Below are 21585 nucleotides of genomic sequence, written 5' to 3'. Positions count from 1 at the left end.
TTGAAATTTCGACCATTTTAAAATTTATAGTATTCACGGTGGCAAAATTCGACACTTCGATATGACTAAATATCTTGTTCCAGTCATGCCTGAAGGGAAAGTGATGCGTTTTCCACGGGTTTACATCTTGATACTGGGATGTGATAGAGTTGCGATAATGAAAAAGCTATTTAATGAAAAATTAATTTGACAGTTATCTGCTGGAAATGAGTTAACGAAATTGAAATAGTCTCGTGGTGATCGTGATATATATTAGCAAATAAAATACTTTTAAGGTTGAAATCAGGCACTATGAAGAGAAAATGAAATGACGCACAGGTATACAGCAATATATATTTCCCAGGTTAATATCGATACCCGAACGTATCTTTTGTCGTGCCGATGTAGATTTACCGACTTTGTGGCTGTTTTCTTCGCAATATACCTCTACAAGGGGAATTACGAATGCTGAGGCATTATTTTCGAATTGTAGCGGATCCGCATCATCATAGGCCATTTATATGTACCGTAGTGAGCTCGCGCCAACCAATAATGGGATGTTTGAGGTATGTCATGCCTGACTCTGGCGTCCCCTTGTTTTAAAGACTGTAGTAAAAACTATGGGTAAGTGGTCAAAGTCCACTTTCGGGTTGAGACTTCACTATTAGACCACTCGACTAATTAACGGCATAATTGTATAGTATATATGCTATTTTCGGGATCAAATCCAGGAGGTAAAAACCATCGGGTAAGTCCTACGGGCTCATAGCATTTGGTTCGAGATCGATGTACCGATCCCGAATTCTCCTCTGCGATTGGCAATACGGGGAAGTTGATTGTATTGGGTTTTGTTTTATTGCTTTTTGTGACTACTGAATCAACTGAGAATGTGGTGGAGATTTGCTCACATTGAATTTAGTAGGCTTACTGCACCAAGCTATTAACTTTAATATGAATGGGTGTATAACAACACCAAGCAGTATCATCCTTTATGATAGATGAAGAAATATTCTGAGGATTTCATTTTGTATAGCTCTCAAATACAAGTATATTTAGTTAATCATTTTGACCAAAAAGTTTCAAAACATCTTCCAAGTACAGAGGGCATCACTCTCAAAAGTTATACAGTACAGTGCTTTTTCGATATCGACACCCAGTGCACCGCAGGATACAACATCTAGTTCAGTGGTTCCCAACCTTTTTCGACTCATCGCCCCCTTTTCAAGCTAAACGCCGATCATCGCCCACTAGATTTTGTGGACCGAAAAATCGGTATACAATTTGTAATCATCGGCGGGTTCGCCCACGTTGGGAACCAGTGATCTAGTTCAAAACATTTTGTGGAAAATCATCCGAGCTAGCAGTAGCCTATAAGTATCAGTCTATTAATATTTTCATCATTTCAAAACACCACAAACTGCGATATAATGAAAACATAGGAAGGTGTCGAAACGGTCTGGAGTAGCTAGGGTGACGGGAGTGTTTTAACGAGGATTTGGCAATCCAAAAGTACGCCAAATTCATTTTACACGACTTAAAATAAACCACTGCATTCATGGAAATATCGTAGGTGGATATTTCGCGATGAGCGCAACGAAAAAAGCATTGATTTCACAGATTTTGTCGAATGTTAGTTTGCAATGAGAGCTTTGGGAGATATAAAACTATTGTTCGACTATATAATGATATGACCTTACTACACCATACAGCGATTTTCTTCAGCGCCTCCATAGCGCTCCCTGAGCTCAGCGCTCCCATTTCGCACATTGAGCGATTCCGCCCCCTTCAAAATCCAAATCGACCCCTGGGGGGCGCCTGGGACAATGTCCATTTCTAGTGAACTCCGGACTAATCTTCTTTTTCATATCGTCTTACTATACGCACCTAAATCGCGACATAATGGTCATGTTGACTGGGATCGGAAATGGTCGCGCGACGCGCGAAAATTTGTTCCGATTCACGAATGAATTTCGTCATTAATAATCCTAGTTTCACATATTACTATCAAATATTTATCATTCCTCGGCCAATGCGATCAGATTCATCGGCAAAGTTGATGGAGGGAGTGTTTTCGAAAAGTTAGGGCAGATTATAAATGATGATGCATCTTCGGGTGGGCCAACTAGTATTGTAGTCACTTTGATGCGTGTTGTTATCTCTTGTCCGCTCATCAGCATTGACATTATAGTGCAGTGCTTCTCAATTTTTTTTATACACGCCCCCCTTATGGCAGTGAAAAATTTCGCGTCCCCTGATCGTCATATCCCAAAATGCAACCAGAATGCTGGTAATCCCAACGGATAGTTTGATGGCATGTAAGGCAGTGTGTATTGATGGGAGAATTTCGAAATGTGAAATTCGGAATCGAAATGTGAAATTCGGAATAAACACACAGCAATAACCATGGAAAGGAGATCAATCGCGCCGAGAGAGAAATTTGTTTTCAGTTGACTGCACTTTGGCGCCTCCCTTCGGATGCTTCTACACCCCTAGTTTAACCACTACGTACTAGAAAAAAATTTATTTCGTGACGAGTTGGTATTTCTATATGGGGTGCATCATTTTCCTCCGCTGTTCGCATCTGTACTGTGGAGCTCAGATTGCAAACGGCGCTACAGCTATAATAAAATCGAAAAATGAAGTCGTTTGAATCGCGCCCATAGCGCGAAGAAAATTTCAAGACTAAGTAGGGGAGATGTGGTACCAATGGATCACTGGGACCGAAAATACTTGAAAAATTCTCAATGATAATTCCATTATTGCACTCCGTGAATTTGTCTACAATTACATGCTGACAGAATCTTTCCTCACATGCAAAAAAATTCGACCCGCGTGAGTTATGGGGTCTGTGACGAATGATTTACGTTTTAGGGGGTGTAAAGTAGATTTTGATCGACATTTGCATTTTTCTATATCACCTTTCATACTAACAAACCCGCCATAATTTTTGATGTGAAGTATGGGGCTTGTATCAGGGTATATAATTACACATATTTTTTGAACCAATACCATCCTCGAGTGGACTATTTTCAAGTCAATTACAATATTTATGGGGTAGGGGACCTATGGTACCATAGCCAAATCAAGCAACATAGAGGGACCAACTAATCACTTAACAACAGAAACTCGCCTACATATGTATAGGCTGTAAATCATAGTTACATGTGGTGTTCTATTGCTATTACGAGGTATTTGAAAGTCAAAATGTCGATTTGTGGGTAATATGTATGTAGCATTAATTTTGTAAGTTTAGGCGTAAATCAAAACATGATTTTATGCCAACATTTGAATTGATATAATCTATTTTATTCTTAAAGGTCGCGACGAAACATTCTTCATTGGCTTGCTGTAGCTTAGCTTATAGTACACAATAAAACAAGTTAACAAATTTGATTTTTTGAGCTTATGTCTCATAGGTCCCATGGTCGTGTGCCTTTGGACCCACCGGGTGGGGACCAATGACACGTTCGAGCAACAAATTTTAAACGTTTATAAATATTTTTTGAAAAGGCGGATATTCATGTAAATGTGCGCGATAGGTAGAGCTTGTATCGAAGTGTTGAGACAGCAAAAGATCCGCTATTCTCGGCTGAAGATTTGAGGGTCAGAGATCATTTTGCAATTTTTGATCCATGGGTACCACATCTCCCCTAAAATATCTCGAAAAATCAGAAGTCAGTTCGTAAATTCAACTTTCATGTCGACGGCCGCCAACACATACCAATTGAATTACGTGTCCACTGTGCACGGCCGCACAAATTTCCTTGTACGGCCACAGGTTAGCCACCCCTGTGCCAGAGAGAGACGTTTTGAGGGTTTTGATCGTAATTAAATATGTTTATGATGGTATTCATGTGATTTTACGGTAGTGTCTGCTGGGTGCTGAGTCGACGTAAAATTGACTTGCCCAGATAAACATAGGCTAATTTCGTGCCGAAGGCCGTGGATTTATCGACCGCGCCAACTCAAATAATATTCTTCTTTTCGACAATATCCAGAGATGAAGCTTTTGGAGTAGGACCAAGCACCTTGTCGAGCTATCTTGCTCATTTCCCACTACTACCAGACGTAGCTTACTACGAGGACAATGCGCCGCACGAAAACACCTTGCAACAGAAATACCTGGCCAGTGGCCATCCACAAAATGAATGAATCGAAAACGAATGATCTTACGAATTGCGCGGGTTAGCGATTCAGCTCGTACTTAGCGAGTCGCTCGTAAGTCGTCACCGCATACAGCTTGAATTTTAAGTAAAATTGAACATGTTTCTGGGCCTAATCTTAGGCTACCTCATGAATTTCTGCATCAGCTTAACGAAGACTCTGACCTAGCAATGGCTGCAAGAACATGATACACCAGAGCAGCGGTTTCACGATTCGCGCCAAACTACACACGTGTTTGCATTGTTCTACGTCTGAATGGTCATACGCAACTAGAACTGCTCACTTTTCAAAATCCGCAACAAGAACTAAAAATAAAACTACTCTTTTCAAAATTCGCAACTACAACTAGAACCACTAAAAAACCAGTTGACTAGATAGCTAGTTTCTACATATCTGGCCCTAGCAGTCCATGCGGCACAAAACACGTTTTCTCGGGCATCATGTATTTTGTGCTTCCAAAAACAGAGTGAAGTGAATATGTTATACACGTTATCAAGAAAAGAACAATCAAAAAATCAAAAAAGGAAGAAAAACGCGCAATAACACCAAAACATCCGACTCGCGAAAAGTCCAGGATGAGAAAAACATAAGAATAAACACAAAATGTATCTATACATCGCGTCGTAAAGGCGCAATAATGAGGTCGCGGCACCGACCCCAAAATCAGAACAAGCTCAATCGCTGAGATCTATAAAACTATCATTGCGAGTCTGCACACGACACAAAAGTGCTCGAAAATCTTCGGATTAAAACAAATGAGATAAATAAAACAATTCGCACGCCAGCAAACACCGAGACTTTGTCAGGTTCCGTCACATTGTCGTGACTGCACTGCATTGGTACCCGACCGTGACCCACCCCGGGAGTGTTATAAGCCAATTTCGTGATAACATATTTACGGATAGCGCTGACATCAGGAAAACACGACAGCGGTCTTTGTAGAGATTCTTGGATGCACAGAGCTTTAATATACAATTGAATAATATATTCAAATTCATATTGAAATAAAAGCGAATATGTTCGGCTGACACTCGCCATATAGGTCAACATGGTAGAAAATTGAAAAAACATTGTATATTGACAATCGTATTACTCCCAAAATATAAATATCAATATGCTATTCAATTGTATGCTGCACGTGACAAATTTTGTCACGTACGCACACTATTATTTGCGGCGGGGGCTTCCCGCTGCGAGGTATATGCGTATACTTACCACCCATGGCCGCAATAGAGTTTATTTTAGCGTCGGCCAACCTATCAAGTAGCATGTCGTCTAGCCGGATCGCTAGGGTAAATATTTTTCACCAAATTTAACGAATCCAAGTTGTAGCAAGCATATATGTCCCAGTCGAGAAGGAATTACTCTAAAATTTGAAATTTTTGACATTTTCTTTTGAACACCAGGCCACGGCGATGTGTATGGCTGCACTTGCAATATACGATAGCGACTTCATCATGAATTATCGCTTGACGGACGAACATTGCCAAGGGTCAACGGAATCCAAAAATGAATAGTACACAAGATCTTTCTAGACATAGATTCGGCTGTAGGCCAGCGTAAAAGCCTTCAGCAGCTCCGCGATGTATCATGAAAACACCGATTTCGAATAGTAATAATGACTTTACAATTCTTAAACACGAATCTTTTTGCGTCCACAAGGAAAAGGTTGCCGTGTACATCATCCAATATAATCTCGTATCTCTTCACCATGACTATTTCGGAGCTCTTTGTAACCGTTGCGAATAATACTCGAGATAAATATCGTTCCGTTGATATTAGAGTAATAGGGTTGTTCAAAAACACCCTTTATTTCAGATTTTGGCGGTTATCCAGGCAAAATTGTTAGGTTGGCTCAAAAAGAAACACGTTGCACACCAAATTCCGCTAATTCCAACGTGTAGACGTGAAGCTATTTGAGTTTGAACATTATAAATTTATTATAAAATAAATTAATCCATAGAATTGTTAAGTCGGCCACAAATACGATGCAAAACAAATTTGACTCAATTCCAGCCCGCAGAGGTGAATTTATTCGAGTTTTCATTAATAATTCTACGATTACCCATAGTAAATACTATTTTTTTCGCATCCATGACTTTCAACACCAATAACTTCGCTTCTACCGGTTGGAATTGAGCCAAATTTGATGTGTATCGTTTTATTAGATTACTTGACAATTCCATGGAGCGGACAGAAAAATTTGAAAAAATTATTTTCAAAATTTTTACAATAAATTGAAAATTTTCAAACTCTGATAGCTTCACTTCTACGTGTCGGAGACGAGCCAAATTTGGTGTGCCGCGTATTTTTTTAGCCAACCCAACAATTTTAGCTAATTACCGCAATAATATGAAAAGTTTTTTTGGAACAACCCCAGTGAATATTGATAGCACAATATCCAAACTATATTATTCGTTGATAAAATACTACTCTCACTGTGAATGCATATATTATCGTTACTCGAACAAATCAATTCGAAATTGAACACTCTACTTTCAGTATTATATAATCTAGCCAGGAATCGGGTAAGGGAGAGGTCAGGAATCGGCACCTCGCACAAAAACAAGACAAAATCACAGCAGACCCGGGTTCGTGTTTTTAGCGGATCTACAGACCGGTTTCGCGCGACAATATCCGGTAAAACCCGGACTATGTATCTTTACACTCGACAGAGATTTGAGCTCATAATCAGCCAGGATAATTGAGCGATACCAGCTCGTATGTCTGTCCGTCTGTTCTGTCCCGTGGCGCTTAACCGATGGGTCCGTCGTGATGACGTCACAAAGCCCACTTCCGGTGGTTTCCGGGAATTTCGAATCGCAATCACATTAAAATAATCTCAAGAATCCGCGATTTCGTTAGTGTTAAGCCTGACTGGGACTTCACTGTTCATAATAGACGCGTTTTCATCGTCTTCATAGTTAGAGGTAGCGTAACCGCTGTCGTAGCAAGCAACTAGGGGATGTCCTAGCGTTTTGCCACCTTTTCTGTCTAAAAAACTGGGTTTCTGTAATTCTTGGCCTCTGATTCTACCAGACGCGGGTTCAGAATCACTCTGCGAAGTCGCGAGTTCCGAAAATTTGGCGTCGTCTCTCTTAGATTGCTTGTGAGACGCCTTCTGCTTCAAAAGCGAAGTCTGAGAATTGGCCGAACTCACGGAAGACACTTCGCTTATTGGCGACAAGGGCGGCGCTAGGGATGGCAGCTGAGCTTGCTTTGTGGGGCGTATGGAGAGTCCACGTGGGTTTTTGGGCCGGCCGGGGCCTCTGGTCTGGTGCGCGCGGCACGAGTCGCCGTGGCGGTGGGCGCGGTTCTCGTCGGGGCAGCCGCAGCAGTGCGCGCACGGGCCCGGGAGGGGGGCGAAGTCGTCGTGGCGCGAGTCGGGAGTCATCCCGTGATGGTGGTGTCCGGGCGGCTGTAAAGTAAAGTGATATTTAGTTTGAAATTTTGAGTATGATATAGTTTTGAAGTTCGGGGTGAAATCAATTTTCGGCAAAGTTAGTTTTGAAATTTGGAGCGAAATTCGGTTTTGAAATTTTGGGTGAAATGAAGCTTTGAAATTAGGGATGGTATTGAGTTGTAAATTTTTAAGTAAAATACAGTTTTGAAAGTTAGTTTTGAAATTTTGGGTAAAATCTGGCAGTGAAATTTTGGGTAAAATACACTTTTCAAAGTTACTTTTGAAATTTCGGGAAAATTTTGCTTTCAAAGCCAGTTTTCAAATTTGGAGCGGGGTAAATTTAGTTGTGAAATTTTGAGTAGAAAACTATTCTCGCAGTAGTTTCAAATCCTAGATTTGGACGAGTTGTAGTTAGCATAATTTATTAGCGGTTGATCGAAATTGGCTACTTTTTTCGCGATTTACGTAAAATGACTAATAATGGAAACTAGAAATTGGTATAATTTACGAAAATAAATCCAGATACACAGACATTGCGGCAATTTCACGCGATTCTTATTACAATTTCACTCGTAAACTGTGTGAAATAAATCCCTGAACTAATCTCTACTCTACAGGAAGATCTGAAAATTGAAAAGTAAGTACTTTTGCCTAAAAAACGTCAAGTTGAAGTAGTTTAAAACATAACCACAAGAGTCGGTAATTAAAGTGGGCGAAATCAACCTAAATCCTCCTAAAATGTAGAAGCTATACGATACTGAAAACCTTCTGTAGCTTTCACAGAAACGGCTTAACTTTACATATCAAATATCTACCTGTTTATGGTCAATATCCACGGCCGGGTGCGACTGTATCAACCCGGGCTGACTCTTCAAAAACTTTATCACGTCGTCCAGCGTCGTCTCCCGGGCTTCGTCCGCTTTTCGCGCCCCGCGCGGCGAATACCTCGATTCCGAATCGGTCAGCAGAACCGAATCCGCGGTGGAGCTCGAAGACAAGTTCGAGTTCGAGGCGGATTTTTCGGTGTCGCCGTCTCGAGGGCAGCTGACGACCAGAGCGCGGGTGTAGTCGTGGCCCTTGCCGGGTTTGCCGGGTTTCTTGTGGAAAAACCGGCGCCGGTAGAGAAGCAGTACCGCAAACAGGATCAGAATCGAGGTCGTTGTGGCGATCACGACGAACAGAAGCGATTGTGTGGTTGTATCTGGAATTGCAAACGAATTGAGTTGTTACATTGTTATTATGCGCAGACATTGTAAGAAGGGCTGAGCACTAGGGTTATTCAAAAACAGCTTCTTTTTCCAGATTTTTGCGGCTATTAGCTAAAATTGTTAGGTCGGCTAGAAAAAACGTTGCACACCAAACTTCGAGTGGGGGTCGAACAATAAAAGTTCTGACAAGTACTCTGAAGTCTGGAGCAGTTTCGAAAATGCGGTTCACCGAAATTGTATGACGTACATTCGCCAGACATTTATAACTGAATGATTCTAAACTAATTTGTGAAATGTTTCTTTCTACGCGCAAATTTCAATTCAATTATCTTCTGGTTTTCCTGAAAACGCTACAGGAGAGCTGCATCGTGCGAAGCGAGCTAATATTTCTGAACAGATATCTGCCACTCTCATGCTTACGAGAATGGGCTCAAATTTGATATGAAGTGAACTTACTTTAGTTGTATTTCTTCCAAGGTCGGAAATTCAAATTCTAATCTAATTTGGAAACACCTGAAATTTTCTAGCTATCCAACTCATCGCGACTGAAGCAAAATGACAAAAGATAGTCCCAATTTAAGAAAACATATTCAGTCACTGTGATGGAGGGATATTTCGCGCGGTTCTTACCACAACTTGGCTCGTAAAATTGGTACAAACTCAACACAAAACTACTTTTTACTACATAAAATCAAAAGTCTCAAAAGTAACTGGTTCAGCTTAAAAACTGTACAAATCAAAGCAATCCTAAAGACATAACAAGAGTATGTAACGCGAATATCCACAATCAACTTGATTGCTCGGAAAAAGTATACATACTTCGACTTCGTCACTGATGACTTTCACAGACGCTAGCATTTCACGGGGGTATCTTTTACATGGTTAGGCTGCTTTAATAGGTTTAAGCCATATTATCATAAAGTCTGGATAGTGAGCGTAACAGCTGTCTGCTTTTCATTGCCTTTCCGCGCTGTCAGAACCGCAGATAACGCCTACCATTTCCAATCCGGAAAGATAGAAAATTCACGTACGCCACCCTTTGATGGCTATCGGAAATTTATCAACAAGCGGCCGGCATTCGAAACATGACAATCAAACCGAAAGCTTTATCGCGCGTTTACAGAGAGTCGAATGTCGGAGGATTAAATACGCGCCGTTTCCCAGAACACTGCTTAAGAGGGCTACGCATGGTCAGATAACACGCGTTTATGAGTTACGCGAATATCTGGTATTTTGGGAAGCGTATATAGTACATATATTGCGAAAATGTTTGTACATCTGCCTGTGTCGTCACAGTAAAAGTAAACCAATGTATTTGTGCTGATTAATGTGACATCGTTTTCGTACAGGGCTAGGTTTCGACGATAGTCCGCAACGCAACTCATATCAATGCCACTTGGAGGTGCATAACTTCAATATTAAACCCGAATATGGTCGGCGGACACTCGAATTCGATACAATGTTCTTTCCAATTCTCTGCTAGTTGCTGACGATTACCCCTGGCGAGTGTCAACCGAAAATATTCGAGTTTATTTCAATACGAATATATATTCGATTGTATATTAATGCTCATAAAACAGTCCTTGAAACTTGTGCCCGCTTTGGGATAGAGATATACTGTGTTGGCCGATGCGGTCAAGCAGACATCGTAGGCACTCAAGCAGGAGTGGAGGTATAGCAGTTTAAGAGCTTCTTGAAGGCACGGAACTTCGATATACAATATAACATATATTCAAACATATTCAATATATTACGAAATTTCAAGTGTCAGTTACTGCGTTCTTATGACGATTTCATATTTCACACAGAAAAGTGACTCAAATTAAGCAGTTTTGCCTAAAAAAAATCGTCAAATATAATCGGAATTAGTCTAAAATCATAGAGTGGCAAAACCAACAACCAACTCCCTTGAGACGTACTGATCAGAGCGTGCCAACAATACACTCACAATATAAACCAACCCCGAGTATAATTCCACATAATGCATCCGACCCTTATCGGTCAATCACGAAGGTCAAGTTATCTCGCCGGGATTTCGATTTACAGTCGCGCGGCCCAAAACCCCGACCCAAACCCTCCGCGGCATTATAATAGGATTAGGGTGGACCGTACCATGCGTATTATTAGATACGCTATTAGAAACGGGCGAAATAAGAAGATTTCGCGCATTTTTGACCGACCGTCTAAAAGCAAATGAGTGCTTTGTAAATAGCCGCAAATTGGATTTTGCGATGGTGGCGCGCGCGCGCGTATCACAGCATCGACGAGGTATGTACATTGTACAACTACTAACTGGATAAGTGTTGATGTTGAAGTTAGAAGGTATACCCTGCATGAATAATAATCCGACACATCTCATTAGCGATGACTGGCGCGTAATTTGCACTCAATTATGACGTCAGCTACGATTCATCGGGATTTTTGTGGTATTTGCTACTTTTTGGTCGGAAATTTGGGCGACGGCTTACAGTAGGCAGTACATTAACGCCATTGCGGGTGTTGACACTTCGCTTATTTTGCAGCGGGTTCCCAACACCTGTATATACTCCCACACCCTGACACCATGTACTCATATAGTTTAAAATTGGTCATTTAGGCACTAAAATTGAATAAAAATCACCCTTTCGATAAGCAATATTGCGAAATTTATTCCACTCCAGGCACAATTCGGCGATTTGACTTGAAGTGCTCAAATGCACCGGTATTCGTCATGAAGTTCTCCTTATTATATTTGCAGATTCTAAATTCTGTGGATGTAATTTTTCACAGAATTCGATTGCAATATTGAATTTTAAGTTTTGAGTTGTTTCGAGTTTTAGTCGCAAAGACTCACTTTTTGCACTTACTTAATCGAGTACTTCTCACGAATATCATTTTCACGTCCACTTAAGTAGTTTTGATGCGTATTAGGCAACAAGAATTATCTAGTCCGCTCACCTTTGTCGTTCTCTGCCTTTTCCGACTCCACGCTCTCCACGTAGACATCGATTTTAAGCGGGGGACTCCCTCCGTCCGCGCGCGCGACGCCTGCCTCGCCCGACACCGCGCGCTGAATCGCGAGCGCGTCCTCTCGCGAGATCGTGATACGCGCGTTCTGCAGCACGTCCGCTCTCTCGCTCTCCGCCTTCTTATCTTCTTGCTCTCTCTCGTTTTGCGACGCGTCGCTCCGCTCGGCTTCGCTCTGCTCCGTGTAGAGGGTCTCAGCTTGATACACGTAACCTTCGGGGAAAACGGCTTCGTACTCTATAACGAAGCGGCTCCATTCGGCGGATTTGCGTCGGCGGCGCGATCTTTGCTTCGCGAACGCGTACGCGTTCTTCAGGGCTCCTATTAGGTCCTGGGATCGGATGAAACGCGCGGAAAACCGGTGGCCTTGTACGGACAAGACTGGTTCTATGCTTCTCGAAGGGAGAGGATAACGCGGCCATTGTACCGCTCCGTATGTGTGCGACCATTTGGACGCGTGTCCTGTAAAACATTACACACATTAACTTACGGTGTTAGAGCATAGCGTGTGTGACAGTGTACAGCACCAGAGGTGACATCGGGCCTGATAGGAATCTGATACGGTATCAACTCGAAACTCATGTTTTAAGAAGAACTGAAGCCGAACCGATCCATTTGGAGTCAAACCAGGAAAAAACGACCGAAATCAGGCCATCCCCTCTTTCTGGTACTGATATACATCCCAGGGGAGTAAAGTGGGTGGTGTTTGCGTGCACCATTTTTGTGCGCATTTGTAGGGCTGCACACGAGAACTGAACGCACAACACCCCTGGGATTGATCGCCATAAGAAATGGTGCATTTCACTCGTTTCCCCCTTTAGAATGGGTGTAAAAGCATAATTTTGTACCAGAGATCCAGTTTCCCTGATTTCCATCGTACGATATGGTGAAAATCCATAACAATCCAACATTCAACACTCACTCGAATGACCGGAAACTGTCGCGGACTGATTCAAAGCGCCAGCCGGCGGCACGATCGCTTCCAATTCGTTCCTAGCCTTGGACGAATTGACGATCCACATGATCTGTGACGTCACAACCGAACCGTCCGGCGTCGTCAGAGACAAGCTCGACCCTTCGCCGGCTTCGATTTCGATAACACCGCCCAGCTTGCGCCTCGTGTCGATTTTCCGGACGATTGTGTTGATTTTGGTGGCGTGGCCGATGTGCACGTCCCAGGCGCACGAGACTTTGGGCTTTTTCGCTAATTCGGTAGGGGTCTTATCCGATACGGGATCTGTGATAACAGAAAACGAATGATTTATTCTTCTGTGAAGCAATATACATTTTCTATGCAAAGCGGCAGTCAGAAATGAAGTGAATGTACTCAAGCGCGTTTAGCCTACTCGCACAGCTTACCCAAGTATAGACACGGACAAGTAGTTAATTCGAGTTGCCCCATCAGAGTAACAAATACGAACAGCCGGTAATCTCACTCAAATTTAATCCGTGCTGTTTTTATGGTCTCATTTTTATTCTAAGCTAATTTCTGGTTTTCCTGAAAACGCTACAGGAGACTGTATGGTACGAAACGAGCAAAGCTTGCTGTACAATTTCCAAATTTTCGCGAATTCAGTAATTCTAGTCTTATTTGGAAAACATGTCTAGCTATAATTTTAAGACATATGTAATTTGGAAAAAAAAAATGTATAGCTAATTCTAATCTAATTCGCAAAATTGTGGAGCTGCGATTCTTTTGTCGTTTTTTTTCTCGCTCGGATTTCAATTACATTTCCAAGTGTTTGCGAATTCAGCAATTCTAATTCAAAAGCTCAGGATTTCCCAGTTGTCCGGACGCTGGTTCCATGGAGTGAATTTGCTCCACGGGTCTTATTTCCAATCAAGTGAAAAACTGACTATTATAGGCCTAGCTTTTCCAAAAACAGAAAACTATGAAGTAGAAGTAATCTAGAAAGATATTTGCTTGAGTTGGTAGTGCTTATAAGGAAAACCTAGTTTGAGTACTCAAAAAAGTAGAAGCGAATCGTTCCTGGCTACATCAACGAAATGCCGGCGGTAAATCAGGTACGTCACGAGATCTAAACAATTACTACTGTACAAACAGTGATCAAGTTACCATCATCAGCATGCAGCCTGTCTTTCTGCTTTCTAAGCATAGACTCGGTGGCTTCCATCGTGGTCATCATGTCCGAACTGCCCGGGAAATCGGGGTAACCCGGGGAGTAAATCGCCCCGGCCGCGCTGCGCAGGGGCTTCTCGGTCCCGCAAGTGCCCAGCTCGGTCTTGTACACGTCCATGTAGCCGTCCCCGCCGCACGGCTGCGTCTTGATGCCGAAGCATTTGTCGTGGCAGTGCGTGCCCCGGTACGCGGCTTTTCCGTAGCGATCGTAACCTTCGTTTCCGCAGTAACATGCGTGGCCTGGAACAGAGCGGGTGCATTTGTAAACGCGAATGAAAACAGTAAAATATAAATAATTTTGTTTTGTTTATTATGTTTGCCCAGATTTGTACACAATACCAATCCATAGTTAGCTGACGGTCAGCCGTTTTTTTATGATTAATTCTAGTTGTTGATTTTGAAAAGTGAGTAGTTCTAGTTCAAGCTTCATATTTAAAAATGTGAGTAGTTCCAGTTCCAGTTGCGGATTTTGAAAAGTTAGTGGTGCTAGTTTTAGTTGCAGATTTTAAAAAGTGAGTAGCGCTAGTTCTAATTGCGGATTTAGAAAAGTGAGTAGTTTTAGTTCTAGTTGCAGATTTTGAAAACTGAGTACCGGTAGTTCTAGTTCTAGTCCCATTTGCGGATTTTGAAAAGTGAGTAGTTTTAGTTCTTGCTCTAGTCGCTAGTTTTGAAAATTGAGTAGTTCTAGTTCTTATTCAAGTTGCAGGTTGTGAAAAGTGAGTAGTTCTAGTTATAGCTGCGCATTTTGAAAATCCATTAGTTTGTCCGTGTGTTTGTGCACGGAGTCGCAGCATAACATAAGCTATCCCACGAGAATAACATTCGTAATCGTTTCTCGCTAAACATTAACTGCTTCGCCCCACACCATAACGTATTCACAGAAACCGGGCGTTGAATAACCGTTTCTAACGAGGTTGAACTTTTCGAAATCCCGGGCTTTGCCGGGAGAACAAACACAGTTTGCAAACCTACAGAAAGGTCACGTTGAACAGGGCACGAGAACAAATCGTTTGATGCAAACAGATAGACCCAAAGTGCCCTCGCTTATCGTGCGCTTAATCCGCGCACATTATACCAATCAAAACAATAATCCGTTGCGAGATAGAAAGCCGAAAACTTGGCAAGGTTATCATAACATCCAGAGTCCAGACGCGCAATCGTGAAGATCAATCGAGGCTGATATGAACGCAGCGCGGATACGCGCATATATCAACGCACCCCAAGACGCATACAAATTACATATGTAACGCCGTATATATCTACTACAAGCACAGCTATAGAAGTAGCGATTTCAAAGTATGTTTGGAGTTTAGGAGTGATCATTCAAACTCTAATCTGATTAATAAAAGCCGTAAATATTCTACCTTTTCAACTCGTAGGCGGGCTACGAAAACGTCTCATGCCTTACATTAAATGCGCTGCATGACTTTTATCATCACGAAACCGATCACTAAACCACATCCGCTGTGGATAGAAAGCGGTGAAATAGTGCATGTCGACGGTGCGTTTTGCTGACAAGTCAAAATATCCGTTTTTGATCGATACACTGATTAAAACGGAACGGCCGATATAGAAATAGCCTATACACGCCGTTCTTCGTGACGTACGCTCAATTGCAGAGTTTGACGTATTGAAATTAGAAAGGTATCTATCTACTAATCTACAGTACAAGGTTTTGTCCGTATTAGGCTAGATTTAGTAAAGTGAGTACTAGTTCTAGATGTGCATATTGAAAAATGAGTACTGAGTAGTTGTAGTTCTAGAACGCATTAAGGAATTATATAGCTACACACAAACAAACACAAACTATAAACGCAAGCCAATTCAAGACACGATTCTCGTAAAAACCGAGTCACTGCAACAGCCGTGATTGAAGCACGCTAATCGCAGTCAAACAACACCCAATATCGGAAAAGCAGATCCAAACACTTCCTAACCTAATTACCGCGCAAAAGCGTGATGTCTTCTCCCGTTTCAACCACGCAATGTTACCCGCCGGCATGAAAGAGCAAGGTCACGGGGAAAGGTAATGCAGCCGGCCAGCGCAATTATTGACTGTCGAGAAACCACCCGTCTACGCACGGTTCAAAGGTTCAGGCCGCTTTCAAACGTTGTGTAAAAATGGCTGACCTGTACCTCCAGTAGGCATGTTAGAAAGTAACTTCTTTTCTTCGCATTTTACTGGATATTCCTTAAAATTGCAGGATTGGATATAAAAAATGCAGAACACCAGATCTGGCTCAATTCTAACGCGTAGAAGCGAAGCTATTACAGTTAGAAAAATTTACATTTGACTGTCAACCCCAGGATATTGTTAATTTGTCTGAAAAGCGATACCCAACAAATTTGGCTCAATTCCAAGCGGAACAAGCGAAGATATTGGAATAAAAAAAACCATAGGTTTGAAAAAATAGCATTTAATATTGCAATTTCTTTAGCCATAAGACTAATTAGACCGAAATGTGAGTGATGCTCTAATACTCGTCTCGAAGCCCAAAAGCGTATTCGGAACCAAATTATCAGATGCTAGATTTTGCCCAGCCCCGCTGTTGATCCGCGCAATATCGCGTATCAAACGACACCGGGAGAATGATGCATTCGCGACTTAGCCGATCGGCCGCCTTCAAACAATTTCGCGCGCGATAGCTCATGTATAATTGAGGAGATATTTCGGTTTCTCTAGCCCAGCGACGGGTCTGAAACAAGCGCGACTTTCGCGCGGCGCGTCCTCTGATGTCGATACTTAGCGGCTTAACCCGTTACCGGAAACACGACGCGTTTTAACCCCTTGTCGGTGAGACGCGTATTGAGAATCTGCGATTGCTGCTTCGTTTACGATATCGGGACACGATAAAGACAAATAATGTCTGTATCAGCAAGATTGAATCGTTTCGCACTATACGGCTCTCTTGTAGCATTTTGAGGAAAGCCAGAAATTATATTATAATCACAATTAAACCGCATAAACATTTTAAAAATTACAATTATATTACCGGTATTTGGCTCTAATTAGACAACCAGAATTATGCAATTGTCCAAGTTCAGCACCACAGGCGTTCACGATTGCAACACCATAACACCAACTACACGCAAGGCTATCCATGCCACCAGTATTGTAAAACAAGACGCAAACTTCAATCGCCAGTGAAAGCGCCATTTCCTTTCGCTGGTCGCGCATGGCCTGGCCCGGAATCGCGTTTCAACGCCGAGCCTCGCACGATTCCATGCGACCTGAAACGCTTTCTCCGCGCTCTCACGACCCCGCCTTAAACCCGACACCGCGCGGGTCAACATCCAAAGCCGTATCGTAAATAACGCGCTTTGATAGCGGCGCAGTCAAGGATGATTTCAACCGGTCGCCGTTGTTTTATCGCAAAAGGCATTAAATAATAACCATGTGTTCTAGTTGCTAGTTGTGACATGCGAGTTTTTAAAAGTGAGTAGTTCCAGTTACAAGATGCAAAATAGATTAGTTCGAGTTCTAGTTGATAGTTTTGAAATATGAGTAGTTCTAGTTCTAGGTGCGAGTTTTGGAAAGCGAGTACTTCTATTTCTAGCTGGACATTTTGAACAGCGAGTAGTTCTAGTTCTAGTGAGTTTTGAAAAAGGAGTAGTTCTGGTTACAAGATTTCAAAAGTGATTAGTACTAGTTCTAGTTGACAATTTTGATTGAAAAGTGAGTAGTTGTAGTTCTAGTTGCGAGTTTCGGAAAGTGAGTAGTTCTGGTTCTAGTTTTGTTCTAATTATCCCGTTACATTTTGCAAAGTAGGGAGCAGTTGTGGGATACGCTGGCACACTTTTTCGAGTGAAATTGTCGTAGGAACCGCGCGAAATATCCCCGTACCACGGCAACTAGCCCCATCTCTGGTCATTTCCTACAGGCACACAGTATGAACGTGCAATTGAGTAAGAATCACAAGCCACAACGCAGCTTCACACTGCTACACTCCCAAAGCACCGACTCATTTTAGTTTTGTCGTATCAGCAGCAGTGCTGTTTCCACTTTACAACGTCACGCTTCAGGCAACCTCCTATCACGTAAACAATGGCGTTTCAATCAGCGCAGCGCTAACGTTATCGTAGATCACAAAGATCAACGTTACATGCCCATTGCGTAAGCCGGGAGTCTCATCTTACAGTATTTTCCCCCGCAAAACACCTTGGTAAAGCTTGGTGCTTTTAGCGAAGCGATAAGGCAAGGAAATGCGACGGGTTGTTGTCGTAGTCTACAAAAATACCGGCTAACGCACGGCAAACTGGTGGGAATAACGTGAACCAGCACCTGTCGCCTTGAGATCATGTTTTGCGCGATATGCATGGCGGGGAAATGGCACTGGCATCGCGACCCGACCCCCTTTTAGTCTCGTAATTCTGCGAATAGTGAGCCGGTGGTATCTCCGGGGAACAAACTAAATAGACAGATTCATGCTGATATCTCGCAGGTTCTCCATGCGAACGCACTGTTTAGGCTACTACTGTATGGGTATTCACACTTTTACTGTACAGATACACACCGGGGCCTACGATAACTTATCGTAGGCCCCGTACACACACATGCAGACTTGAAGAACAAGAGAATCCTAGTTGTATAACTTACTCAGATTAGACTAGAAGTAAAAAGAGACCATTGTAACACTTCACAAATTATATCAGAATTGGATTACAGGCGTTTCGTCCTAATTAGTCTACTGGAATTATCTAGTTGTTAAATTCTTTACTAACGTAGTTGTGATCGACGTAGTATCGTGACGTATTTCCTTGTTTCTGACATTACGCTGTAATCATAGTTTGATCCAAGATACTTTACCGCCAAGAACCTAAAATCTTCCACCAAGCGGAACGAGATCCAGGACTCAACGTATTATTTCCTGCAAATCGTGCCCACTAGCACGGCCCCGCCTGTGCTGTGTCTATAGATTGAGCCTCCTAAATAGCCCCACAATCCCATAATTGAAGCGGGCGCATTGTGATGAAAGCAACGCGCCATAATTGAACATTGTCCAGCCATTGCTTGTAATCCTAACCCGGTCGCGTCGGCGCCGCGCTGTACTCGAAAGGAAAGCGGTAATCCGTACACCCCGGCGCGTAAGCCTTTCCTGTCGTTAATACACATTTTAATATTACCGACTTTAATCCCGGAGCGAATTTTCGCTCAAAAATAACACGCAGGCGCATTGAAGTGATCCAGACTACGACGCATATGGTTTACGTAATATGCCCGGGGAAAATGAAGCTATGGCAAAAAGTGTACAACCACACTGCTGGGTTTGGAAAATGCGCAACTAGAATTACTCGCTTTTCGAAACTCACATCTGGAACTAGAACTAATCGCTTCCAAAACTCACAATTAGAACTAGAACTGCTCAGTTTTCAAAACTAGCAACTAAAACTAGGTCTAGAACTACTCACTTTTTCAAACTCGCTACCAGAACTTGAACTACTCGCATTTCAAAACTCACAACTAGTACTAGAACTAATCGCTTTACAAAACTCACAAATAGAACTAGAACTGCTCAGTTTTCGAAACTCGCAACTAAAACTACAACTAGAACTACTCACTTTTCAAAACTCGCAACTAGAACTACTCGCTCTTCCAAATACACGACTACTGACATATAAAAACTTGAAAGTAGAACTATTCACTTTTGAAAATACACAACTAGAAATAACTCACTTTTCAAAATTCATAACTAGCTAGAACCGACGAACTCTAAAAATCCGGCACAAACTAAAACACGACCAACTTCAAATTCTATATTAATAGTTTTTAGGCAAAGCTACTTACTTTCACGCTTCGGATTTTGTAAAGCATGAAGTAGCCTTGGGATGTTCTCGCACCTCTAATATTAGTGGATTTGTGATGCGAACTGGGCAAAAGATATCAACCCTGTATCATGGTAACTTGATCTAGATGTTCGAAAAATCGCTGCAATTTGCAGTGTGATTGGTCTTTTTGTTTTGGTAGCGAACATGCGTCTTGCATTTTCTCTACTTTACTCAAAGTAGTTTGTGGACATGTCTTTGAAATTGCTAATTCTGCATGTAATTCAGTAGAGTTTTGCAGCATTAATCCTACTTGAGTACTGCTTTGACCGCATCTCGTCCTCATAGCCTCTTATCATTGATAATAATTGATATGCAGTACTTTGATGCTTAAAGAACGAGATAAGACATAGAGTAGTTCCTGCAACACGGTACAACCGTCCTTTAAAACATCGATATCTTTCTTATCTGAATCCATCCAGGCAACCCGTATAGGTTGAATTGACGGGATTTAGCAAAGATCACATTCGCGAAGGATTATTGAACGTCTATCTCATTACGAGTCGTTAAAACTTGATACTAGACCGCGGTTGACATGGGGCATCGTGATTTTACGAAATCCCTTGCGAAAACAGTGCGATACAGTGATGGAAATTGATATTAAAATGGGATCTTCGGCGAGGTATTGCAAAATACGCGATCATCCATCATAATTAGTTCCTAATTCAGTTTCAAAGCGGGTTGCTTTCATCTCCCGTTATGAGAGGGCGATACTGATACCCCGTTTCGTGTACATAATCCAGCTCGTTACGTTTGGTTTTTGTAAAAATTTCTGAATTCGCTCCGTTCCTGGGATGTCAGAAGAGGCCGAGACGCGGAAAATTACCACCGTCATAAAAAAAGTCCGTGATGTCACGCCCCTACACGGCGTGAATAATTTGTGGCACAGGTGGATATTTAGGGTTGCACTGACTCGAGTCACGATTTTTTGATGACTCGATTGTAATCACTGATTTCCGACCAACCGCCACACGTAATATCGTTGGTATTTCTCAAAAGTTGTTTTTTATTTATACCTACAAAATTGAAATAGTAGTATCAGTTAGAAGATTGTTGGCATTCCATAACAGCCAGAATCAGCCCTCAATGATATATTGAATAGAAAACTGTAACGTTTAGAAATGCTTCGCGGCCCAGTGGTTGGGGAACACACGCTATAGTCAACCGACTGTATTGTGATTGAGAGATATGACTTCGATGTTCGTACGTTCGTTCCGAACCTATAAATCATCTGTTCCGGAATGATATTGTTCGTGAAAACAGTGCCTCGCTAGGTTTAACCCGCTTGGGTCACGGCGAGTGTGATCAGAATCTTTTCAGCCTCAGTTTACAAAATACAAACGCGGAATTCGGTTTAGGGGGCTTCGTGGGATCTCGGTAGAAATCGTGTTTACCTTTCCGGCCTCCGTACCGCGGATAGGTTTACGTTTCTCGTTCAACTTGAAGTCGAAAAATGCAGCTTCTGGGCGTTTTAATACCCGATGAATTCTTTAAGCGCCGGTCTACACGGCTGCATACTGTTAACCAGATGTTCTCAACCTTTGCTGAGCTGGCGAACCCATACGCTAATCTGCAAGCAATTATCCGTATCGGCTATATTTTCAATTTTAGTGACACCACAGCTTAGCAATAGGCGAGTCGGGGAACTATAACCTACTTCTACAATAGAAATACTGATCTAGTTCTTATAGATTACATAAGATGTAGTTTATTCATGTCCGTCCAACCATAGCGATGGCTGTAATGCTGTTCAAATGAATGCTCTCAAGTTTTTGAAATGCGCCTCAAGCTAGATGTTACATCTTTTGAATATCGGCCGAATAAATCGGTGAAAGTACTAGTTATCGGGGAAGGCTGCAAAA

The 21585-nt window shown here is 42.2% G+C and overlaps 1 protein-coding gene across 1 annotated transcript in view; it reads right to left on the bottom strand.

Annotated features, from left to right (window-relative positions):
* Positions 1–4569: 4569 nt before the first annotated feature.
* The window catches only part of LOC145437702 (uncharacterized), a 42781-nt gene continuing 25765 nt past the window's right edge, over positions 4570–21585 (bottom strand). The window contains exons 5-9 of the mRNA XM_080314984.1: positions 13838–14140; positions 12683–12997; positions 11692–12222; positions 8362–8747; positions 4570–7561 (exon numbers count right to left, since the gene is read on the bottom strand). Of these exons, the coding sequence (XP_080171110.1) occupies positions 6986–7561; positions 8362–8747; positions 11692–12222; positions 12683–12997; positions 13838–14140 (2111 nt within the window). The 3' untranslated portion in view covers positions 4570–6985. The remainder of the gene's footprint in view (positions 7562–8361; positions 8748–11691; positions 12223–12682; positions 12998–13837; positions 14141–21585) is intronic.

Source organism: Botryllus schlosseri, chromosome 4 (genome assembly GCF_051294905.1).
Source record: "Botryllus schlosseri isolate E-star chromosome 4, Bs_hap1, whole genome shotgun sequence".
Taxonomy (NCBI): Eukaryota; Metazoa; Chordata; class Ascidiacea; order Stolidobranchia; family Styelidae; genus Botryllus; species Botryllus schlosseri.
This window is presented reverse-complemented; position numbering and strand designations above follow the sequence as displayed.